Source organism: Centroberyx gerrardi, chromosome 15, assembly GCF_048128805.1.
Source record: "Centroberyx gerrardi isolate f3 chromosome 15, fCenGer3.hap1.cur.20231027, whole genome shotgun sequence".
In the NCBI taxonomy this organism is placed as follows: Eukaryota; Metazoa; Chordata; class Actinopteri; order Beryciformes; family Berycidae; genus Centroberyx; species Centroberyx gerrardi.
The window spans coordinates 11412131-11438506 of NC_136011.1; the positions used below are offsets into that span (position 1 = coordinate 11412131).

At 42.9% G+C, this 26376-nt stretch overlaps 1 protein-coding gene across 1 annotated transcript in view; it reads right to left on the reverse strand.

Annotated features, from left to right (window-relative positions):
- itga9 (integrin, alpha 9) overlaps window positions 1-26376 on the reverse strand; it is a 48159-nt gene that overhangs the window by 3014 nt on the left and 18769 nt on the right. The window contains exons 16-27 of the mRNA XM_071897963.2: window positions 13606-13758; window positions 12088-12164; window positions 11457-11604; window positions 7875-7961; window positions 7508-7587; window positions 6893-6976; window positions 6271-6379; window positions 6048-6155; window positions 4539-4664; window positions 4245-4364; window positions 4045-4140; window positions 610-729 (exon numbers count right to left, since the gene is read on the reverse strand). Of these exons, the coding sequence (XP_071754064.1) occupies window positions 610-729; window positions 4045-4140; window positions 4245-4364; window positions 4539-4664; window positions 6048-6155; window positions 6271-6379; window positions 6893-6976; window positions 7508-7587; window positions 7875-7961; window positions 11457-11604; window positions 12088-12164; window positions 13606-13758 (1308 nt within the window). The remainder of the gene's footprint in view (window positions 1-609; window positions 730-4044; window positions 4141-4244; window positions 4365-4538; window positions 4665-6047; window positions 6156-6270; window positions 6380-6892; window positions 6977-7507; window positions 7588-7874; window positions 7962-11456; window positions 11605-12087; window positions 12165-13605; window positions 13759-26376) is intronic.

Sequence of the window (26376 nt, forward strand, 5' to 3'; positions counted from 1 at the left end):
TCTGCTCTCCTCAGGCATTTCCTGAAAAGAGCAATACAGGACATGTGCTGCTCTTGTAAGTGGGGTTTATTTTGGCAAGATCCAAGGACTTGGGGAAAGGGGGGAAACGTATCCCAGGACCAACATTCCAAGGTTTAGTTGTGGTATTCCCAGTGGAAAATGAAGTGAGTGAAAAAGAAAAGGAGTTCTGTGCGAACAGGGCCTCTGGACATCAGCATAATTGCCATTTCCTTTTATGATTCTGCTTTCATGTGAGTGGTATGGTGTGAATTATTGTCCGGCCTTTGATTTGTCCTTTGCATGGGCTGTTGAAGGCTGGTCTAAAGTACTGAGGTCTAACCAGAGCTTGATCTTGGTGATTCTGGCAACGACATGAGTCCATGAGAATTGCCCAATGGCGTTTGTTTCCTGCTATTGCTTCAGCATAACAGCATTTTTCTAACAAAACTCTATTGCGACAAGCCATGAAATAAGCTTTGTGAGCTGGTGAGAGGGGAGGGGATGTTGGCTAACATTAATAGAGACTGACATGACCACGGGGTTCACAATAGATTACAGTGTATAAATGTGTCTGTATGCTTGCACACAGGTGTACATGTGCAGGTTTACCTTCCAGAGTAGCACAGCTAACAGCAGAAAGATGAGGATTCCCACCAGTAGACTGATGGCGATGATCCAGCCAACTACGTAACCCCTCGGCTCCTGACTGTGGAGAGCCTCGAAGACCAGCTGAAACACAGAAACACTCTGTCAGTCAGACAGTCACACTCAAAGATACACACAGACACACATACACGTCATATCCAAGGCTACTGACGCAGTGCAATGAAAATGAAACAACACAGGCTCATACTATTTAAGTCTGCTTTAGCTATTATCAAAACACTCAAGATTTGATACAAGGTGTGTTGCATCAGACCCTAAAACACCACCAGGCTTTACCCACTGCCAGAAGAATATGTTTTTTGATAATAATGATGCAAAATGTATATCTTTAATAGTCTTAGGCTAATTCTCCAAACAAAATGACTAGGCTTCTAGGCAAAAAGTCATTGAATGAATGAACTCCTGTTTTTCAGTTACAAAAATTCATTTTTTCTCATCACTGCATCAGACTGTTTGACAAGAACAGCTATTTATTTGCTAAAGCTGTCTTGTGATGTTTCCATCATTCCTATCAATAACTTCATAGAACTACAGTAAGTAAGTTTAACACTATTTTCTGATGCATTGCTCTTTAGGTGTATAACGACAACAGGTATTAATTTATTATAGATCAGTGCAGTTTAAAATAATATATGATCCACTCCCTTTTGGAGTTTGGAGACATATCTCTTGGAATTGATGTCTTGCAGCTCGGCAAAGAGGCTGATTCAGAGAGTATCTCGCCCAGCCTGGGAGGCTTGGCAACTCTGACAATAAATAACCACTATTTAGACTCTTTCCCATGACATGGGTGAACAGTGACCTGCTCCATAATCTGTCACTGACAGCAAACTAAGTCGACTTAACCCAAAACATACTGGAAAGCAAAACTACAGAGGTGGGTAGTAGTATACTTTTACAAATATACAATTTATTGTACTTCGGTAAACAACACTATTGTGTTGATTACTTTCCAGCATCAGTACTTTGATTTTTTGGAGTTTTTGCTGTTCACGATTACTTTTATTTGACTTTGAGTATAGCATCTGTCATTCACAGTGAAACTTTGACCTTTCACATTTGATACTAACACTGCTAACATGAGCAAAATGGCCCTGGCTGTGTTGATAATGTGTTAATAATGATCAATTAGAGGGGGAGGAGGGGGGTACTTAGAAAAAGTTATTTGAAGTTCTTTGATTCTTCTACATGAGTAATTTCCAAAACTACTTTCATCTCTTCCCTGAATCAACAGTGGTTTTACTTGAGCTGCACCACAGCTCAACCGGCTTAAATGTCAGCATTCAGGCCTTAAATGGAGAACAAATACTGCATTATGAAAAAGTTCAGCCCCAGTTGTCTATTTGTTCATATTTATCAACGGGATGGTGGAGAGGTTGTATCTTTTCCCCTTCTTTTTACCTAAATGTAATGTTCAATTGAGAGGATGCCTTTCACAGTTTGTGTTTGTTGTAACACAACCTCTCCATGCAGCCCCCCCCCCCCCCCCCCCCCCCCCCCCCCCCCCCTTTACTATACCCTCCACCCTTGACTAGGGATGCATTAACTAAGACTAAGAGCCAGATGGGCATGTTTGTGTACACAATCAAATAAGAATTATATCATGAATAAGTAATGTGTTTAATCTTTAAATCCTGATGAGCACTAAGCCAAATAATGCGCAAATAATGTATCCTCCCAAATAACACATGATTACTCAGATAATCCTGAATAATGCATTATTGCAAACAGGAGTGCTAACCTTTGACAAAGGCAGAATTGAATCAAGAGTTTAACTGCTTCACTGTACAACAGCTCATGGGCCTTGAATACAAAGCTGTGGCATGAGACACCAACTGCAAACCAAGACAAAACCAGGGGACAACTGAAGATTAATCTCTCTCGAATACTTTCCCACATTTACACCTCCTCCCTACCCCCAAGCCCTGGAATCTAACTGTTGTTATGCATGCCAAGCTGCTGACGTGTACAGTAAAGATGAAAGCTCTGCTGGTCCTTGCTCTCTGAGCTCAGTTTATGTTGTGTTAATTAATTATTATGGGTTATAGAATTGAAAGCTCCATTCAACTTAGCCCTACATTGCTGAACTCGTAAGTTGCATACTTACAACACAGTCCTACAGATTTATGTGGGTTTGTTTACATGACACGGGTAATAAACTGAGCTTGATGTTCGTCTGACAGCCAGTAGGCTTGCTGTGAGGAATACAACCGGGGACCACAAATTATATTTCCCAATGTGTACTCTAGACAGTCGGGGTCCTGAGGGACAAGGTAACTGTGTTTACTAAAACCTAAGGGGGTATAGCTGTTGGAATCAGCACACTCGCTAAGTGCTGAGAGAGCGGCATAGGACGGATATATTCATGGCGGCTCTGAATTTTTCCGAGCTCTTCTGGAGCCCGGGGTCAGGAGGCTGTGGTCTGGTCAGCAACCTCATCAGTTGAGAGATCCCTGAGCGGGGATGCTGGGTGCTCAGTGTAATCATCGCCACCCATCTGGTGGTCCATTCAATCAGTCAGCGCTAAGGGGGGGACTTGCCGTCTCAGAGGAGAGCCTGTCCTTGAGCACAGCTGAGGACCCCAAAAAACAGCCAATAGAACTGCCGCCATACAGCCACAGCTCCCAGCTGTTCCCCGGGCTTACATCCCCCTACACACTCCACACTGCAGCACATCAATGGGCTCCAAGAATGTCTAACCAGATCATGGTGATATGACTTTCAGTCGTGCTGCACTGTACATCTAAAGATAGAAATATATATTTTTAATGATATGTTTTTTTGCAGCAGGGTGATGTAGTGAGTAGGTAGACCATCTTTCAGCCGGAACGCCTGGGTTCAAGCCTCAGCAAGCATCTGCCTTGCTGAAGTATCCTTGAGCAAGACACTGAAGCCTTAAGAGCTCCAGCTCCTATGTTTCCCAGAATTCCCTTTAACAACCCTCAGAGAAGGAGTGTGAAGTTGTTGCACTCAATCAAAAGTGGGCTGATGAGCATATCTAGCTAGCTCGCCAACTAGTTCAACTAATAATGGGGTGTGTCTATGATCATGGCTGCGCCCCTTACTCAACATGCAACGTGTCTTGTGGCTGCATTGCATTCTGGTCTGCTGAGGCTACTGTTGGTGGAGAAATTGGTTTATCTGCCTCTTCTACGATGAATTTCTCCCTGTATGATTGTTGAACATTGGTGCAAAATGGTGAGTCTAAAAAGATTGGTTTGGTTTTTGATTTTGAGGGATTGACACTAAGACCTGACATGACGTGACATTGTCTGCCACTTATTCATGAGAGTGACAAAAATACACTATCAAACAACAAAATGGGTCAAGAAATGCAATGAATGTGGCGCATAAACTGTGTGCATATGGTGTACTCACAGAAATGTCCTCTGGCAGGCCATTTGGCACCTCCATGGCCCTGTCATCTACTTGCACGTTGCCCCTCGTCACAAACTGGATCACAGAGGAACTATCCTGTGGGCAGATAGTTGTTTTTAAGAGAGGGGGCTATTGTTACTCTTGGGATCATAATAACCTGTAAGCGACTTCAGTGATCAAAGTTATGAGATGTTTCTTACCCTCTTCAGAATTTCAGTGTTGAGGAGAAGTTTTATATCTATACTCAAAGCTTCCTCTTTTAACTGTGGGCCCAGACTGCAGGTGATTGTTAGGCATGCTCTCCCTGGCCGGTCACAGTCCTGTTGAAAAAGACAGGAAGAAGAAAGAGAGAGTGAGAAGGAGTGAGAGGGAAAGAGCAAGAGAGGGAGAGAGTGAGAGACGTGTGATGAACAGATGTTGCACTGACTAAAAAAGAAAAGAATCTCCACAGGGAGCGACTGTCGGTGACCCCTGACATGCCACAGTGTATTTACCAAGACTCTGCGTCCTGATTTGGTGAAGAAGGCAAATATGGTGTGGAAGATGCTCTCTCTGTCCTGGGGGATGGTGCAGGGTGTCGGGTTCTTGTGGGGGGTGCAGTTCCCTCGGCCGTCGGCCACCTGAAGCGGGACAGAGTTGGAGCGTGTTGACTTGCGTTGACTCAAAAAATCCTATCTACCAAACACAAATGGTGTCATAACAGAAATAGAGTTGAGAACACTGGGTTATGTGGTGTGAGTGATGAGGGAAATAGGAGTTTAGTCTGTAACTTTGGCGTGTTTATATAGTAAGATCTGTGGCGTTTGGGTTTGACAGTGTAAATGTGGAGACAGTCAGGCCTACTGTCACCAAGAACCAGCCCCACCATTGTTCTGTGTCTCCAGGGTTGACAGGAAGCTCTCCCCCAGCAAGAGGCTGGTGCCCCTCCCAGACAGATTTCCCATATGGAGTGATTTAGAGGTGGCTGGTTTACTGCCCTGCCCCCAGGGAACACTTCCCCTTTTCCCCTCTCTTCAGCCAGACCTGCGGCTCTGGAGGTGGAAATATCCTATGGCCGTCCTCATTGTCTGTTCTCCCACCACCCAGCATGTCTGGCCGCACAGAGCTTTTATCACCAGGCTTTCTCGCGTCCTGTTGTTTTTGCTGCAGTTGCTGCTACGAAGATTCATAGGCCGTGCTAACTTTAACCTGAGAGAACCTGAGAACCCAATTTTCACAGTAAATAAAGAAGATTGAGGGATTTTGCGCAGCAAAATTAGAACATATGGAGCTACGGCGAGGGACTTGGATATCATGTGTGAACATGATAACAAATGGAGGTCTGTATAAAATGTAAGAATATCTTGCTATAAAATGTATATGTGCAACTGTCCACTGTGGCACAGGCTATAGACGGTGTTAACAGCAGTTATGATATGTGGTTGCAGGATGGGGATGGTATGGGGCAGTAGCCAGCTCTGCAGGTGTCCCATTCCCGTTTCGTGCAAACTGTCTGATCCCCTGAAAGTGATTCCAGATGGGCTCTAGGAGGGTGGGATACAGTCAGCCCAGTCCCACCATTCACAGTAAATACAATTAACAGGTTGAGCTCCCCCATGAACTAGCTATATGAAAGGAGCAATGCAAGGGTTAAGAAAACATTTTACCCCAGTGGGAGTATTGTGTTTCTTTATCTAAATGCAAAATGTTGTGAAACAAAATGGTTGGCTAGCTTTGGTAGCTATATCATCACTTTCGCTTTGACTTTTCTTGGCTTAATGGTGCCTCACACTATGCTAATTGCCTATGCCAATACCACAGATTAAGTTAAGTACCATTATAGTTGCTTAAATAAAAGTATCTTACTAGGTGGATACAGGCAGCTGTGCCATGAACACAAACAAGACCCACAGGCGTGGGCTGGATAAATGAACAAAGAATGTGGACTGCCTGCAGGTGAATAAACTAATAAATAATGATGCTGGGCAGATAAATGATGTGGATAGACTGCTGTTGGCATCCACCTGTGTGTCAATGATGTGGAACATATCAGCCCCGCTGCCAGCCAGGCGGTTGGGTATCCTGATGTCCACTGTGGAGCCAGGAAGCCTGCTGGGCCCGTTGTTTATTGCCTGGAACCACATCACACACAGACAGAGAAAGATGGAGAGAGAGAAAGACAGAAGTGAATACACAGGGAAACTTATATAAATACTGAAAACCCTATATACTCTGTGCTAATAGTACCTGGAAAGTGAGATTAAGAGGCTGGAAGTTGCATTCCATGTCTTCCAGCTGGATGAAGCGGGAGGCGTCAATGGAGTTTCCATACACAAAGGAGGTAGGTGTCACCACACTGTGGACAGAGGCCACAGCATATGGGTCAAATGATGACAGATCCAAACAGTTTATTTACACTTCAAAAGACTGTTTAATTTAAATGCACGCAGAAATAATATTAAACAAGCTACATAAAAGAATCTGGCCCAAGTCATGTTGTTAGTCAGTCGGAGGAGTTTTCCTTAGTAGTTGTGATATGAGTCAGATCTGTCCAGCTTTGCTCTAAAGCCTCCCTTCAGATTAAAGACACCAGACATAGCAGCTTTATCAGATGTCAGAGTTCTGGCAGAACTGTTTTACATCGCTCTCCCTTCTCTCTGAACTGGTGCTATGATAAAGTGTTGGAGATAAGGCTTTTCAAACTGATATGTTCCAAACAGCCCTCCCTCTCCTCCAAAACGCAAACAGCTGGCGAACAAATCTAAGTCTCTCTATATGAGACATAAACACATGAATGCAGCATTAAGTTTGTGTAATAGTAAACCTATACCGCTGTAGGTGTCCATGTATGTCTTGTTCTTTGCCTTACCCAGTGATGGTCGTGTCAATCTCATGGACCAGAGGGATGGAGAGATCCAAACTGTTGTCCATGAGTTTGTGTTCAGGGTTGGCACTATAACCAAGGAACAAAAACGTCATTCAATAACAACAACGTCAAGAATAGAGGATTCCATTCTACAAAAAATCATAAGAAAGACACGTCAAAATTGGCAAAATCCTCATGGAGATGTTTTGCCAGACGGTTATATACTCTATGGGGCATTAAGAATGGTTAGACAATGATGTCATTAGTATACATACTGAGACAGTCTAAGGGAAATATAACTACAGCCATGACAAGTGCCAAACATGCACTGCAAGAGTTCCTGCACGCATGCTGTTCTTTGACATTGGCTACTTGGTGTGTAACAGCACACTACATCAGTAAAATGTAGGATCTTTGGCATTATTGTAAGGCTGTAACAATTACTGCATTACCACAGTAGAGTAATTGGAGGCATACCATGACGTTGAGCACATTTATGGGGATAAACCTCTTTTACCATTATATTTAAACTCCCTTTATAGGCATCCTTTCACTACAAACAAATGCTTGTTGGCTGTTGCACTGTTTGCACTGAAATAAGGGACTTTTCATGCTTACCTTTTTGCTTGAATTAAGAACTGCAACGTGTCATTTTCCCCAGAGAGTCGACTCGTGTCAAAAATCACTGCAAAATGATACTGGAGAGAAAGAGCGAGGTTGCAGCAGGGTGTCATTCAGAGTATTATGCACATGAAATAGCTGTCAACATTATTTGTTTGATTTTAGATTAAGGTGCTGCATAATTCATACCATGCAAAAATGCAGTCAGCAGGAGGGTTCTGCACCCCAATGTGCTGTGCTTGCATAGGATTACAACAACTATAAATACTCTGTGGTCTGAATGGACATAGCACAGTGTGAAGTATGGTCCATGTACAGTAAGCCTCCTACATTGTGCATTTAGTTCTACTTTGGTCTGAGCTACCTTGGTCTGTGCTCTCATGAACGGAAATCCCACGCTGCATTTGAGGAAGTCCAAGTCAACAAGTCCACAGGAAATGCCCTTTTCTTCCTGGAGAAGAAAGACAGACAGAGAGTAAAGAGGGGGCGATGCAGACAGGCAGGCTGGAGACAGAGACGGAGACACTCATGGAGACAGAAGATACACAGATAGGCAAAACGGGAGACGCATGGCTGGGAAGGACACAGGCAGCGCCAAGGAGCTCTCATTTGAGAAGTTAACTTGCAAAAAGAGGAGGAAAAATGAATACAAATATCAGAGGCATATTTTTTACAGTATATGCATGGCAAGGAAGGAACAATTTATTATAATATGGTGAGAAAACAGCAAAAAAAACTGCAGCAGGATACTCCCTGGTGGATGACAATTTCTCTTACAGCTTATAACACACACACATGCGTGCACACACACACGCACGCATTTACAGTATGATCAAAGTATAATGGTTATAAACGGGTTCTTATTTATTAAATGAAGCTCTAAATTAAGTTACAAGAAGAATGGAAAAAGCAGTGATGGCACACACAGATCTCAGCGGGTGGGTAATTGGACAACCTCCAGGCTGTGTGTTTGGAAGCTTGTCTAAACAATATGGAGCTTCACCGGCTGCGCTGTGTAAACATTCGGGCCTTGACCCTATGAGGAGTAAGAATTCTTTTCGAGCGAGTTCACGGAAAGGCTGTCTTCTGAGCGTGTGTGTTGGGAAGCATGAAAGAGGGCAGAGATACTTCACCGACCTCGACAACTTTGGTGATAAAGGAGACAGACTAGTGCTTCTGGAACATTCAGCAGAGGCTTAAGGTAAAGCGTACAAAATTTTTGCACGCATGGACAGCTTTCCAGGTTTAGCTCGTGTTTTAACACACTTGTGCGCCTCCAAAAAACGATAAAGAAAAGAGCTGCGCAGGTTGAGTCCGCTGACATATTTAAGAGGTACACATCCATCCACAGTTATCATCCACACTCCAGATCTCCTTATTCAGCAGTTTCCCAGCTTCAGCCCGGGGTGGAGCCGTGCCCTCCATCTTCATTAAGTCAGCTTAAATAAGCAGCGCTGCCCTTTGCATGGATACTATGGTGAGCCCAGTCGGGGGGTGGGGACCCCAGCACAACTGGCAATGATGGAATTTCCTCTATTTCCTGTATTCCTCAGCGCTGCTGTGCAAACACCGCCTGTCCCATGGGACTGGGCAGGATTGGGGAAGTCAGCCTGTTTACCCATCACCCACCTGGCAGCCCTTGAGAGAGAACAGAGCGCTCAGACATATGGCGTGTCATGCCTCCATGGGGAGAAAAGCGACCTTAGTCTGTTTGTTCAGCACTCCTTCACTTTCTCGCTCTCGCTTGCTTTCTCTGGTCTTTCTCCATCAGGAACAAATACATGTTGGGATTTGCACAAATGGCAGGCCCATTAAATATCACCGGGTTTGTTTACCCTGCTTTAGTGTCAGCAGAAGCCTCCAGTGGAGAAGCACTTCAGGGGGAATGACAATACGCAGGAGGTTTTCTACATGTGCTGTGTGTCTCTTAACGTCTCTATCTACTCCAGTGTTTGTATTTGGCTTGACTTTAGTCTACCTTTTCAAACCAGCGTCAGCCTCTACAAGTATGAAGAAGGAGATCTAGCTCTGACTTTTCACAGCATGTGCAAGGACACACTTCACGGCCATGAAAATCAGTGATTCATAGATTCTTAGGTTTAAGTACCACAGAAATTCACAGGTTCACACTTTTCTCTCTCACATTCCAAATTTTTGGACTTTTCACCACAACACTCAGCTGTTCCAACTGCTGAACCATCACAAATGCAATGGGGAAAAAATAATGTCTGCCATAGCTCTGGCCCCTCAGGAAAAGTAACTACAACTGACTCCTCCAACATTTCATAGAGGTAAAAAAAACACGAAACAAAAAAAAAACAGAAGCCAGTGCAGCGGTCTCTGACTCCCATGGGAGCGCAGACGGAGCTCCTGAAACCAATTCACCTCCACAGCTTTCAGACAGCTTGTGTTGCAAGAACAACAGAGAGATAACAGACCTCGCTCTTAAACACGCGGGGAGCACAAGTTCAAGCTTCCCTCGCTGGAGAAAGAGCCTCGGGGGAGGATTAGGAGCTGACCTTAACTTTGTAAAAAAGCGGGTCATATCAACACCTTGGGCTTCTCTAGGAGTAAAGGTAATTAGAAACGTCTCGCACAGCATCCAGTAGCAAGGCCGCTCGGTGGCTCCTTTGTCACGTTTTAATATTGCTCGCTTCCGGTTCCCTTTGTGCAGCCGGCCACCCTGACTCATCTGGTTTCCAAACAATAGGAGGCTCTGTGGCTACTGGTAACCCGATACTTAATGTCAACCTAGCTCATTAGATTAGCCGTGAAACTGAAACTGCAACACTATTTTTGTAATATTTGCCCAAAACACAGATTCTATTTAAATTCAATATCACATATGTTGGGGCCCTAACCCTAAACCTAACCCTTTTAAATCAAGCCATAGGGTGTGTGCTTCACAGAGATGGTCTTATCAACCACAGAGGTACAAAACACTGTGGGAGGATAAACATAAACAATATGAGGGAAAAAGCCTTCCAAGCATGCTGTCCCTTCTACTTCGTTTGTCAGGGTGCTGCGTCTGACGTGGCGTCTCTCTCTCTCTCTCTCTCTCTCTCTCTCTCTCTTACTCTCTCTCTCTCTCTCTCTCTGTCAGGTATGACTGGATCTGCTGGTCTCTTCACTACTACAATTGAGCGAGCAGACACAGAGCAGAGGCAGAGCTGGCCACTCCACTCCCAGCCAACGTAACCATCCTCTGTGAAATCCATCCACGTACAGCCTCAAGGAAAATCTCTGATGTTCAATGTGGACCGGCAGTAGGAAGATACTGTATTTCCTTAACAGCAAGAGTATGGGGAAATCATTTTCTGTTAGAGACTGTGATTAGGTGAGGAGTAGGTGCAATCCGTGCGTGGGCCAAGCTCAGTCAATATCCTCACTTCACAAACCTGTATTCCCGCTTTTAAGTGTGGCCCTGTACGTTTTTTTTTATTAACCAGCGTATAATGGGGATTTGAATGGTATATAGGTCAAGGGGTGTGGGAATATGAGATATGTGCCATTTGATTTATTCTCTTGCATGCACACTTTGCACACAGTTCCTATCCTGACGCTGACATGGTGGGTCTGTGTTGAATGAGTCAGAAAAGCATGTGACAGGTCAGCCAGAGGAGCGCTCCTCTGAGACGGGGCAGCTGTTGCTGCCGCTGCTAGGGCTCTCCTCCTCTTCCTCGCCTTTAACCTTTCATCTGTTGAGCTGCCTACACAGCGCAGGGAAAGTTAAGTCTATCTGTCTGTGAGCAGGTCTGCCTTTTCCGATGCTTCATTGTTTAGACTGCTCTCCTGACACGCTGTTAGAAGCTATTTCACCAGTCTGTCTTTTCAATGATTCACTTGTTCGCAATCCACATCTTTACTGCATCAAAACAACAACAACCGAACTGACTTTAGAAATAAACATGAGCACCAGAGTAAATAAACAGACACTTGAACAGACCTTCTGCCAGAAGTTGATGTAGAACACTTCCCTGGAGAAGTTGAAGTAGATGTTGGTGTCATAGGCGTCATCTCCAGCGTTAGAGATGGTCAGGTTCAGAGAGACGTTCTTCACCCCTCCGAGGGCCAAGTGGGGCTTACTGTACAATCTGATGGGAACATGCAGCACACAATGTATTTCAGTGAATGAACGCACTGCTTAGAACATCTGTAGGCTGCCACAGGAGAAGCAGTAAGCAAGGATTTACAGTAAAGACATATCAGAGTTTGTTTTATACAGGAGTGGCCACTCAAAATATTATTTGTTTCTTTTCGTAGGGAAACTTAGAAAATATGTATTAGATGACTGCTGCTTATCGTGACAGACATAAACTGTATGCTTTTGTTAGCAAATGCAGACAGCCAAAGATATACAACAAAAAGAGAAGGAACTCCCTAAATATGGAAAATATATGGACATCCTCCAGGTATTTGGAGCCAAACATGCGTCATGGTTCCACTGTCCACACCCACATGGCCTAATGCCTATGACGTCAGCTTACTTCCTCAGAGTGGGGAGCAATGGCCAAGACAGAGAAGTAATGGCAATATAAACGAATGAACTAGCCAAACTGTGAAGGAGAGAGATTTACCCAGAAAGCAACAGCTTCCCATGAAGCCGCAGGTCTGCAGCGCAGTCGTCTGACAGGCAGTTCTTCTCAAACCATGTCTGGGAGAGGAAACATACAGCACACGGTTCATATGACCTCATGGTGTCCATGGACCTGAACACAATACTCAGCCTAGGGGGCAGCGTTGTGTCATTGTTGGAATGATGGACTGGATTCAGTAGACATTTATCCAGGAAGGCCGGGGTCTTTACTATATCTGATCTCTTTCTGATCTCTCTTTTAATCAGACCAAGGATGGTCTTTGGTTTGAAGCTAAATCATGAAAGGAAGCTTAAGTCAAGTGGTCAAGTCGCATGTAACGTTGTTGAATTCCAAATGGGTTCTGGAAGTGCTGAAAGATGCTAATCCCCCACTTCTCAAGAAGCGCAGGCATCGGGGAAACACATGTGGGGCAGGTTAGAGGTGGGTGCAAAGAAAACAAATGAATCAGTCTTCTGGATTCCACTCAAGAAAAGCTAACACAGCCAATACCAAGCTGGTAACCAACACCAAATCATTATAACCTCAATTTGGGCTATTTCCTACATTCCTTCCCTGGTACAGGGGAAGACATGACTTTGCTTACATATATCAGGTCTGTGGTGAATTTAATTTTCACCCCAATCAATTCAGGAAATGAACTATATGAAGACCTGAATTTGTTGAAAATGGCCAATTGTTATGTTAGAGTAGTCATCTTCAAACTATGGGGCACAATCCATTAGTGGGTCCTGGGAGGATAGGAGGAGTGTGAGATTAATGTAAAAGAAAAAATGTTGAAGCTTGCCAACACTGGAGTACTTCCTAATACAAGTGCAGGATGATATGTGAATAATTCAGACAGGTAATGATAGATTATTTTTCAATAAACATAAATCATGAACTTAAATGAACTCAAGGCATATGGGAGTAGATTTGAGCAAGTTGATATTGAGAATGTCAATCACTGTGCTTTTGCAATCAATAACACCGTATCGCCTGAACAGTGACTGATCCTCTCTGTCAATGTCTTGCTCAAAACAGAGTAGTCTGCTTAATTTTGGGGGCTAGAATAATATTTTTTTTCAGTGGCTAAAAGCTTGAATCATCTATTTTGTATAAAGGTCCAACCACTGGAAAGTAAATTTCTAAGTGAAAATGTAATCAGATAAGATTAACTTCAACAATAAATACTGGAAATGGTGAAAGGTTATTCGTGGGCTTACGTTTACTTGGCTGCCAAATCCAACTACTGTGAAATGATTCTCCAAGTAATGATTTTATTAAATTTCACCAAATGTTAGAGGAGATAGTGATAGGAAAATGGGCATTGGCAATGGGCCTTTCATGGTACGTTTTAAATAATCTCTCAGTACACTATTCTTTCACCGCACAAAATCAGCCAATGTGAAGCCCTGAAAATATTTCAAAGCCCTGCCTGTGAGGATTTCACATCCATCAGCCTTATTAATCCCTTTCATCACATACTTTCATCGCATCAGGGCCGGCAGCGTGTCTTACCTCATTCCTCGCTGCAACCTTGTTTCCTTTCCTCCATCGTAACACCGGGGAGAGGGCAGGCAGGTCTCGGTCCTGGTGTCCACTCAGCACGTGCTTCCCCAGGCTGTAAGCCACCTCGAATGTGATGGGTGTGAACACCTCCTTCACATCCTTCTGCAGAGAGCACAAACAACATGGCCATTGCTATACCATGGACACATAACTATTAAAATTCAGGATAAAAAAAACTCCTAATAAGCTCAAACGACATCTTTATGTTATAGTAATTTAACATCTTTCTCCCATAGACGCCTGGTCCAAACATTGTTTACATTGCCGGGTGATCAGCTTGGCTTCGCTGGACAGGTGAAATAAAACTCTCTCATCTGTCATAAACATCATTTTTTTTCTTTTCATTTTGTTTGTTGAAAGAATTAAAAGCCTAGGCCACCACTGGAAGTTTTCAGTAAACTGGACCTCCAAAAGACTTGGTAATCAGTTTTGTAATAACCTGCTGGCATTGCCTCTAAAATATATCTTTTTGTTTCTGGCTATACAATCTAAAACCGCAAAAGAACTGTTTCATTTGGCACCAGATTTGGAAACAATGAAGACTGAATGAAAACAGAGAGCTAAATGTGATCAAATCCCATGTCTTCATTAGAGGATAGTGCTGGAAGGCGTACATGGGAAAAGCAGATATTAATGTTGCTTTTTCATCTCTCCTGTCCATTAAAGTACATTCAGCTCTTTGAAGGCGGCTTGGTGGGTCTGGCTCTGATCTCAGTGTCTCCAAAGCCGCAGCAAAAACACACACAAGCTCTAGAGGCAACTAGTGTCTCTCTGCCTAACTGATTTCTGCCAACATGAAGCCAAACCCATAATGTAAACACAGGGGCTTCTCTGTGTTTTCCGGTGGTCACTTAGGCCACTCTTTCTTTTGCGCTTTCTCTCTTTGCCCATTATCACAAAGTTTTCCGACGTCCACCCACCCATCCCCTTCCCTCCAGCAGGCGTATAGAGCCGGTCTGGGGTTTGAACACATCAGGCTTCTCCCTACCTAGCAGCAGTGAGAGAGTTATAGCAGGAAAGGGGAAAAGTTAGGTTATGTGCAGGACATGAATAGACAAAAACACAGACGGTTTGCGACTCCTTTGGGAAACAGTGCCGCACACCCATAAACAAATGGGTTTACTGGCCAGATCCGTAGATTTTCAGTGATTTTCCGTCATTATTTTAAGAAGACCTTTACTCCTGTCCATTGGAGCTACCACAATTGAAAATGACAAAGTTAAAGTGCAAGTTCCCACACTACAATTGGCCAATGATAAGGCTCAGTAGCACAGACACAGCAGAGGTCAACCTCCCATCCATCATTGGACTGCAATCCATGCCTCATTGGTCTTATAGAGACTGTGTTGTTCTAGTAATGTGTCTGTTCAGCTGGGAGGTAACATGAACAATGTTGTGCTCAGTGCGTGAAAAGTGGTGGTATACCATGTAAGGGGGCTGGCAAAATCCTCAGTCTCAGTTGCCAGTAAAGCAGAATGCTTCAAATGGCCCCTGTCCAGCGCCCTCGGAGTGAACCGACCCCCTGGGACCCCTCACTGCTGGGGTCTGCACAGCGAGCCTCGGCCCTGCACTCCCTCTGTTTATCTCACATTTTCCACATGAGCCACGTGAGAATTTGGGGACACAATGACCTGTTCTTAAAATGAAATGTTGTTTTTGCAGAATTTCATGCTTAAAAACAACCTTTAAGTAAAAGTGAATAGGCATAGTCATGAGAATTTCCATTAAACTAGTGTGTGGAGGAAGTATTTCCAAATCCTTTTGAACAGTGCCTATATTATTGTGCAGACACAGGATCACTTCCTGTTTGAAACACAGGACTACAGACAGGCTAACTAACTGGAGGACTCCCAAGACTCACACAGCCAGCTCAGAAGTGCCGGAGGTCATTGGTAACACTTGGCCTAAGCTTTTATTAGCCCGTTATTAATGCTCCCAATCGCCCCACCCCAGTCCCAGTCCCCGCCCCTGGCCCAGTCACCTACTCCCTCCCCGGGCCTGTTATTAATTCCTGTATTTATGGAACAGAAGAGTTCCTGAGCTCCAGCTGAGTTGGACACCCGCTAGTGTTAATTGCCTGTTACCTATAACTTTGCGAGTGGAATGAACCCCGACAACTGTTCCTTACATGCCGGTCAAACTCACAAGAGAGAGCTTGTGACAGGTCACTCTCCGCTCAAAGGCTGCCATTGTGTTAATCCTCATTTGAACACAAAAGCCTCAGGGTGGGTCTGTGCTCTCAGATCACACAGGACATTTCTGGGAATGGAATTTATGTTATTTAAAACTCATTATAATGAAAGCTGTGGACGCAACACATGACAAGTTTATGTCATGCAAATAGTTTTAAAACAGAACAACTTAATGGCATAGGTTCTTTCTTTCTTCTTCATAGGTTCTTATCCGTAGAGAGGAGAATACTGCCAATAAAGAAAGGTCAATTTCCCTCACCAAACATATGAAGTTGAAGGAGGACGCCTGGTACCTCACAAGTGCTCTAAACCCTCTCATCATCCCATGGACAGATTTAGCTATTAATGGTTGTAGTCATACTGTAAAGCCTAAAAACCCTGTGGAGAGCAGCCGTCTTCCAGCAGCTCCCACCATACCTTATAAATTGTGAATTGTCAAATATCTGACTAACAGTTCTGCACTTAACAGCAGTTGCAAACTTTAATGGCACACTCGATATAAGCACTTCCTCCCTATAAACATATTGAAACAGTCAACTTACAGGATGCAGGACAGCTTGTCATTCTCCATATTTTGAGAGAAAACAGCTGGGAACCGAGCCTTCACCTACAACACCTCCTCCCATTGGAACAAGGCTGCTGCCAACATATTATCTCAGTGTTTATGTCCAGATTCAAGACCCATTTATTTAATGCGGCTTACGATCGACCGCAACTCCCACCTTACCAGCCATTCTTTCCCCTTCTTTTCCTTCTCTGCAGTCATTTACTGTCTGCTCTGGTGGGTCATTTCTTGCTGTTTCTCACACACATCCACCCAAACCACACCATGCATGCTAACTAAAATGTATGCATACACACACTCACAAGCTCTGTGGTGTGTTTGTTATCTTTTTTCATCCTTATGTTCTTTGTTGCTCTGTGAAACAAGTAGTGATAAACCTAAAGTACTCTACGGGTGAGTTAGATTTGACAAGGCATGCTTGCATACTGTAATTTAGTTTAACTTTATTTTATAGATTGCACCCTGAACTATGCCTAAGAGCTCAACTACAGTGCAAGCTCTGATCTCACATGCTCACATGTTAATCTGTTCAACAAGATGGCAACGCACCAAGCTGCCCCTCCGTGCTCCATCATAGTGGGTGCGGGGAGGATGATGTCAGCTCCACAGGCTCTGATCCTGACTTTAAACGCCTCATGCTTGGCTGAGATGCACAAGCAGCTCACCAGAGCTCCTCTCTCCGTCTTCCCAGCCAAACCACTCCCTCAAATGTAAAATGCACATGCATATGGCTTATGACTGGTCATGGGAAATCTTTATTAACTACAGTGAGGGAAACGCACACACTCCTCCTTTTTAGGACAATGGCTGTTTGGATGACTTGCAGGTTGAGGCCGTTTCACTCAATGGCTAAACGCCAGGGAATCTTAGGTTAAATGGAAAAAGGCTTTTTAGGTGAGTGATGGATGGATTTAACCTGTGAAGTGCCAGGGTTCGGGTTAGGGCTATGTGTGTACAGTGTGACATACACAGAGACTACTTGAAATATCCTGAAAGTATTTACACTAATGTCTCCAGCATATGGGAACCATGCACTTAAGCAGCTTATCTCGCCTTCTCGTTGAATCCTAACAGAGAAGGGGAGAGTGAGACCATTTCTGAAATTTTTAGCGCTGAACTCTTTGCCAGATAGACTACTAGTCAGGGCAAACTATAGCTGCTGCTTTCCTCAAATGGAACCAGTCACGGCCCTTCAGAAGAGGGGAGGAGAAACACCAGATGTTGAGAAGCCTATAGACTAAGCTTGAGTGACAGACTGTGTAGTGGGAGTCGGAGATAGTAGCAGATAGTATCTTCCAACCATTTTAGCTGGAAAACCTTTTTTACAATCAAAGTATAAACAGCTCTTTCTTCATTCCATCTGTGAAACTGATCCTCATTCTCCTACATCATCCTCACCGCGGTGACATGATAGACAGATCAAAGGAGATAAGGGTGCCTGTGAGCGTCAGATGCTCCGCACCGCAGACATCCAGTTTGTCAACACAGCTTCTTACAAGACATCACTGCAATCTCTATTCTTAAACTAGAAAAGATTACATAGCTGCTGACAAATCCATTGGCTCATACTCATTCACAGGATTCCTCTTGGTTTGACTCCCCTTTACTCCCCTTTACTTATCTGCTACGAGCCTCATCCATAACTTACAACGTCCCATATACCCATCGCATCCTGTTGAAATCCCTAAAGGACCTCTTCATATCAGTTTGCTGTTGCCAGTGACAGTATTTTATCTAGATAACATCTGTCAAGGTCTTTGTCAAGGATCGCTGAGTGAGAATGAGTGCAGTTGCTTCCGGACGCAGCAATATCCCTCATTCGTGTGCCTCCATCCCTCTTGTTCTGTCATTTTAACTATGTGTTGATTGCTCTTTACCTGTGCATGTGTGTTTATACCTGTAAATAATACTCTATACCTACGTTGTGTCCTTGTTGTCTTATGGCTTGTCATGCCAAATGAGGAGTGGTTCTGCCTTTTGTCAAGTCTGTTGTTTCATAATTTTTGCTTTGTTGCAGTTGTCTCTATTGTGTGTTCTTAAATGTTTAACAAATTCTCTTGTCTGCCTGCAAAAGGCCTTTAGGCTTTATTCAGACCACCACTCTAAATAAAACATGTGCTTAATTGGCTTGTCTGGGTAAAAAAAAAAAGTTACAAAAAGTCAAGAAAACAATGAAGTTGGGCTTTGATACTTTCAGCCTGTTCGAAACCACATCATTCTTAGTAATGTGAAAATGCCAGACTACCAATCATACCAAATGTATGAAGCATGCCTTTGAAAGCCTTTCCCATTCAACATGAGCCATGTTTACTCCAGGCAGTGGAGAAGAGTTGAGTCTGCCTGATGTTAGTAATAGAGGTAGAGATTCTCAGATGTCTGTCCAGGTTCAGGCACCAACCTGAATGCTTAATAAATCACAGTCTTCAACTCCAGAACCTGTTGTGCATCAAAACACATTGTTTCCAGAAACAAATCAAACTGACGAAGCTTTCTAAAAAAGATGCAGCTGGCAGGCTGTGACAGTGCAAAAGGTAAAAATTATTTCTGAGAGCTTACAGTTCCAGGAATAGTTTTGTAGTCAAGCTAATTTAGTTAGATATGTATCTAGTGGTCAGTAAGGTCCAGTGAGAGTTTACAGGGTTCTGAACTGATTGTAACTGGGAGTAACTGGCAGACTAATTGGCAGCCCTTGCTGTGGGACAAGGAGAAAGAACGAGGAGAGGACAATATTGTCGCAGCTCGTCAGAATTGCAGGTACAATGCAAAGTGTGAGTCTGTCACATTTCACCCATGACAGACTGTACATTCCCCAAGCACTGTGCATGTGTCATACCCCCAATTCTGACTTGCCAAAAAGCGCTAAAGTCAACATCACATCCTGTAAAATATTAATAGACTCCAACACTGCAAAAAATCTACATCTTAACAAGTCATTTAGTCTATTATTGAGTCCTAAAATCCTATTTTTCTTAAAATAAGTGAAAAAATCTGCCAATGGGGTTAGATTTTAAAGAAGAATTTGACTTGTTTCCATTTGATTTTGTACAATCAAGTGTCATTTTCTTGATACTAGTGCAGTGATCTGCCTTATTCTGACTTTCAAGATATTGACACTCATTTCTAGAAAATTCCTGAAACAAGTGAAACTGCATTGGAAACTATATCACCTCATTGGCAGAATTTTTCTCTTAAAATTTGAAGGCTGAATCTGAGACTAAATGACGATGATGATGTTTTTGCAGTGAATGACTATGATGTTTCTCTATAAGTTTAAAAAACTGCCTGAAACAAAACTGTGATCTAACCCTGTAAAAGGCTGTGACTAATGCCTGATCAGAATGAGCCATTCATTAAGAATTCCCTGGAACTGAACTAAAAAAAACCCCAATAGAACACAATAGAATGTACTGCTGTACTTTACTCAAAGACAGGACATGGTGAACCATATAAATCCTGTGTACTATCTGGGTTGATGTTTCCTTTAAACAGATAAATCAAACAAACCCTAACCTTCAGCAGTACTGAGTGCTGCTGCATGTGGCAGAGTGTTGTAATGTCTCCCATGAGCAAACACGCGCTGCATATTTCCCCCTGGCGAAAAGAGAAAATCTGTCCTTTAGGGGAAAGAGCACTTTATAGTGGACTATCACTTAACTGACAGGAAACGTAAACCATCTGTACTGTCATGCATGAGGCTATTTCATGAATAAACACCAATAAATGCCCTGTTGCCCTTAACGCAGCACACAAAAACACTCCTTGACAAAAACACATATCACACTCTCATCAAAATCTTAACTTCCTGAAGTGGGTCTCACACACACACACACACACAAACACACACACACCTCTTTACTTTAGACATACAATAAGCTCGCAGCCAATAAAGAGCCCAGGGGTGCAGATAAGGAGATACACATCGCTTATGCCTATGAGAATCCAAGCAGAATGAATTTATTGCTTTCTGAAACAATGTTCACGTAAACACAAATTACAGGAAACTTTTATGGTCTCGCATGCATCATGAAGAAGGCATTCAACATTTGACCCTTGAACAGTTAAAACCACAGCTGGGATTTATAAAGGAGGAGAGAAAGGCACCTCGCTTCCCTGCTGGAAACTGGCAGATAGGATAGGTTTTCTGCTAAAAACATACCAAAATCATCAACCTGTTATTAATAGGACATTCTATCAACAACTACTTGATTTCATGCCAGTGCTGACATGTAACTGTGCTATACTGTGCTGAAATCCAACTGTCCACCTAAAAATACACAGCTGTATTCCCTCACATCCCAGTTTCTCACATAACCCCCTCGCATTTTGAAATTCTAAACACATCTCTGGCTTCGGAGCTATTTTCGGAATCATTATGTCATCTAATTTGAGAGCGTTACTTCCTACAAGGTTTGAATCTCTTGAAACCGGCCTAGCGTGTGTGTGCACAGCGATAGAGCTGACCTCTGGACACTCCACAGCGCCACAGCAGAACCCGGGGGGGAAAATAAGTGCGCAAAGTCCTCTATTACTGCCGCTTCATTCCCAGAATTCCAGACCTGCAGGACTCCCATCATCATGTCTGTCTACCTTCACTCCCTCGCCGATCTCTACTGTAACTGAACCTGGCTGAGGAGTGTGGAGTCACCACAAGGACACAAGGCCCTCCGACAAAGCAAAACAAACCTAGCGCTGAAAAAAAAAAAAAAAAGGAAAGACAGAAAACCCTGCAGAATCCAGATGAGATCCTTTTAAGGAAGCAGCTTTGGGTCTTGAGAACTGAGAAGCATATAGAGGTTAAAAGTGCGTGGCTTCAGTCACTACATTAGCCTGTATTATTGTTGTTGTTGTTGTTGTTTTTACCTGTGGTGGTGGTGATAATAATAATAACAACAACTCAACAACAACAGCAACAACAACAACGACAATAATGAATACTTGTAATAATAGTAATACTACTACTACTACTACTACTACTACTACTAATACTACTACTACTACTACTAATACTACTACTACTACTAATACTACTACTACTACTACTAATACTAAATAGGATATTGTGTCCAAACTGTCCAGAACAATAACACAGTTCATGCATCTAGTGGACTGAGGTAATGTTTCACTGGGTGCGGTTTGGTTGCATACTTACAAACTTATCTAACTTACAGCATCAGAATTCAGAGGCTGTTGCTGTTTTGACCCGACAACAACAACACCAACAAGCGTCTGAGGACTTCTTCTCTTTGAGAGATGAACTTCCTTCAGCATCTTGATAATCTTTCTGGCTGCATAAACAGGAAGCTTTTTTTATTTGCACTCTTATGCATTTAATTTGAGAAATGCAATGTTTCCAAAAAACTTAATTACATAAAATGGAATTATTACATTTACAATTGCAGATTCTGTGTCATGTCTTGACAGTTCAGATGGACCTGTATTCACATGCTTTTGTTGAAAACTTCTAGTGCGATCTCAGGAGAAAACAACGCTCCGATAGATTAGATACCAGCAGGGAAGATCTGCTCTAAACTGTGCAGTTTTATCTGTGTGTTTGAGGTTGTTCCATCCTGGTGATAGAGGAAGCCTCCAGATGCTTCCTGTAGCTGATTTGGTCACTATGCACAAAATCTGGGGCACTTTTTTGCCTCATTGTTATTCTTGGGGCCATTGTTTTTAGACGACGCCCAGATAAAACTGCAGCACACAAATACAAATCTGTCAAATTCACCTTATGAAGCCAGGTTACAGGCTCGGCTGCACATAAACAAATGTCTCAGATGTGTATATTTGCTTCACTTCCACTGTGGCAGACCCGGCCCGTATACACAGGAAGCTGAATAATGATGCTGGCGCCACAATAGCAGGAATACACGCTTTCATTAACAAATGGGTCAAGTAGTGGGAGGAGATAAGAGGGGTCATCGACAGGTTCTCAGAAGGAAGCGTCATGAGGAAGAACGAGTGATGAAGTAACTGCAGCCCAGGACCTGCTCTTCTTATTCAACATCTATCCTTTCTTCAACACACACACACGCATATACATTTCCTCTGCAGTGGAAGTGGGAAACATGGCTTGGGAAACTCTTTCATTTTGGTCAGAGTTGGCCACCCATTGCGGTGCTTTGCGGTGGCATCGTGTGGCAGTAACGTGGCCAGCAGACTGAGGAAACATTTTGCCCGGCGTGCTGAGCTGCCAAAATCAACAAATCATAAAAAACAGCTCAACATTTGGTTGGTCTTGATATGAGTAACAACAATGGATTTACTATAGCAACAACACCAAGTCACTCTAATGAGAAGCCACACCAAAACTATTGCGGCAATTACATCTTTAATGTACAGGCGTGAGAAGCAACTTCATGTGAAATATGCCTCATTTCGAACAGTAAAACAAGTCTGTTAGCTGTTTCTCCCAAAACAAGCCTGGAAAAGAACTGAGTAACGTTCACTCTGGCACAACCATCTAGGGAAATCCTGACCAGAATACAACCCTGTGCTAAAATTAGTATGAATAATCTATTTTTTTCTGGATCCAGCTATTGCCATTAAGAGTAATACTTACAGACAAAGCATTTAGCTGACATTATTTATATGACAGCGTCTATGCCATTTTTCCACTCGATTTATTCTTGTACCTACTCTAGTATATTTTAATTTTTTTCCGTCCTATTCTTTATAAATAGGTGCTTGACTTGCTGCCGTGTGTAATAGAAGACAGCTGGATATGATTACCTTCCTGCTATATACTTTCATTGTATCAGCTTTCTTGGCCTGGGGTAAATGAAACCAGTGGAATGGCATCAAGGGAATTGCACATTTCTGTCGAACTGTAAAGAGGCAAACAAAGCAGGCAGTGTGGCAGCCAGGCTCCAAGTTTCCACGTGCCAGTGCTGCGTCTCTGGGACTCTCTGGGATGCAGCTAACTCCTGGTTTACTCTCCAAGTTTCCCTGTGTCTCTTTACGGAGAGCAGACCTCGGTCAAACAGTAATTGTAAGTCATTTTTGATATTTGTTTTGACCCACTTGGAGTAGCCGATTGGTGAGTTTCACCGCATCACGCAATTCAAATACTGACAGGTAACTTGTCAATCACAGAAATGTGTTCTACATTGACTTTCAAATACTTTCATGTGATTGTCTAGACTTTCTGGCACTGGTTACTGTGTCCTATGTGGCATACTCCATCTGGCACCAAGGTAAGCTGAAATAAACTAGAAAAAGTATTTGATCCAAGTCTTATGGAGATTGGAAATTCAATGGCCAGTCTCAGTGTCAATATTGTTCATGTAGTGTCAGTGATAACTGTCCAGAGGATGCTGATCTGGTTCCATCGACCAAAACTGTACATCAGAATCACTTTATCAAAATATCATAATGTATCTGTCATGCCGGTCTCTCTTCGATTTCTGTTAAGTTTCTTTTATACTGTTGTTGCTCCTTTTGTTTTGTGAAGTGCTTTGCAGCCCCGGTTTTGAAAAGTACCAAAAAATAAAGATTTACATACGCACTTATAACAGGGACAACTACCAAAGTAACATAAAAAGATCAAAGCACACATGGTACCAGGATTTCACACTCAGTGCAAGCGGACAGTGCAAGATATACAATAGACAGTCAACTATGCATATCACTCCATACAGTATATATACATTCAGCATTCTGCCACTTTTGTATGTGCATTCACTCAGCATGTCATACATTGCAGGAGTCGACCTGAAGCTGTATATTAATGAACTAGAAGGCACTCAGTAGAGTACAAACGTCCGCCAATGCTGAATAACACTCCAACTCGCAAAGCTCCATGAAGATTTATGTTTGTTTATCGTTTGTCTTCCGGGTTTGACTTTCAAACAAGATAGCATGTGTATGCAATACTGTTTAGCAGCCGACATGGAAGTCCTGGATGTTGGACTTTCCCACCAGCACCTGAATGCAGCATAATAGTTATGGCTTAAAAAACAAAAATTGTCTAATGGCGGAAATCCCAGATCGGGATCACCACCAAAATCTAATCAACTGACCCTCGGGCCAAGGGCTTTCTGTCCACCAAATTTCAGCCAAATCTGTTTTTGAGATATCTTGCTATAAAAAGACAAACAGATAAACAACTTTGTTGGCAGAGGTAGTGAGAAATGTTCTTTCTGTGACTTAATAGACCATAATCAGCTCATCTATCCAGTATGAACAGCTTCTCTCATGAAAAAGCAGATCTCATAAGTTGTGTCATAAAAGCCCAACATGTCGGCCTCATCTAGTTCTCTCTAATCAGACATATGAGACTGGAGATGGCTCCACTACATTTAGCTCCGACAGATTGATGTCCACCCTGGAGATGCCCCACTAGCAGCAGCAGCCATCAGAATAGGGTTTGATGGACCTTTAAATACCCCCATGGTGCCAGGGAAATGTTATGGGGACATGAGATATAGGGCACACACCGAGTGGAATATAGGTTAGAGAACAGGGGCACCAAGTGGAGTATACTTTACGAGCTAAATTAAACAGACAACTGTTACAGGCAGGGCTTTAGCTGCCTATTTTAGCTCTTCCTTGGAGACTGTGATGCATCTATAGAGCCACACAATACCACTCACCACCACAAATGGCACTGGCCCTTGGCACGATTTCAAGGCTCACGTGCACGACACAGTGATGGCACTGCTGAAATATAAACACATATACGACGCCGAATAAATTGCCAAGGCTGTAAACACGCCATGTGATGTGATCACAGAAATAGTTTGGAAGCATAGACTGTAAAAGAAGGAAGTAGTGCTGAACATATCACAAAGCGATACTTAAAATGTCATGTTTACTAAGACGTGCAATAAGTCAAAACTAAGGGAACACTAAAAGATACTCTATAGCCAAATGGTACTTCACGCAATAAATAATGAATGCACTGTATCTTGCAGCAAGACATATATTGCACGGTAATTTTATCATTACACCTGCTGCATCATAAAGCTATGGACACTGAGGTAATCCATTCAGCATATAGCCACACACAGCTGAACTACTGAATACAGAATCTGATGTGAATATTTATCTGGTATGGAGAACTGAAATGCCTTCATGGCAGCCTTGGTGACCCTTCTTTGACTTGGGGTTCCTGTAACTAGTGTGTTCCTCATCACTCCATTTTACATACAGTGTGGCACATGTTCAACACACTATAGGAATTAAGTATGTGTGTATATTAAAAGTTGGCTGCCAAGGTCAGAGGTGTTTGCACAGTTTCAGTTCTGTCCTTGGGGGTGTTACAAAAATCAAACTGGTGAGGCATCCAGTGGCACATGAATAATGCTCCAAACCTGCAAGCTATTCCACTGGAAGCAGTCTGCCTGGCACAGTAAGTCGAGAAACAACAAATAAAAAGATAATGTGCCAATTGCACGAAATTACTTAACATAATACATCCAACTGAAGAATTTACGAATAAGTAGGTGTTGTGCTTTTGTTAAATTACTCCTTCCCATCTCACGCACAGCCCTCCTGGTCATCTGAGCCCTAATCATGCAGCAGTCATCATCGCGGGGAACTGTTTTCCCTCCCTAAAACTGAGGTACAACTGAAGTAAAAGGCTGTGTGTAGTTTATTTAGCTAAAAATAACCAAACAAAGACCATCTGGAGGTCTGGTATGCTGTTAGTTCCTGCCAATGAAAACATGTTTAAAATGATCAACATGAAAGACTTGCATAATTTCGGGAGGAATTACTTTCGAAAAAAATGTTATGATTGAACTATTAACTTCTGTACTCTGTGCTCTCTGTGTTGTGATGTGCCCTAATGTTCTGTAAAACTATGTGATTTACTGAGTGGACATTCCAGCTTTTTACTAGATTTCAGCTGGTGAAAATTGAGCCTGTCTTTTCCAGTGCTGTTGCTAAATTTACATTATGCAGAACAAATCGAACTTTAACCGCATGCGATTAAGTTCTGCTGCTAACATTAATGGCAAG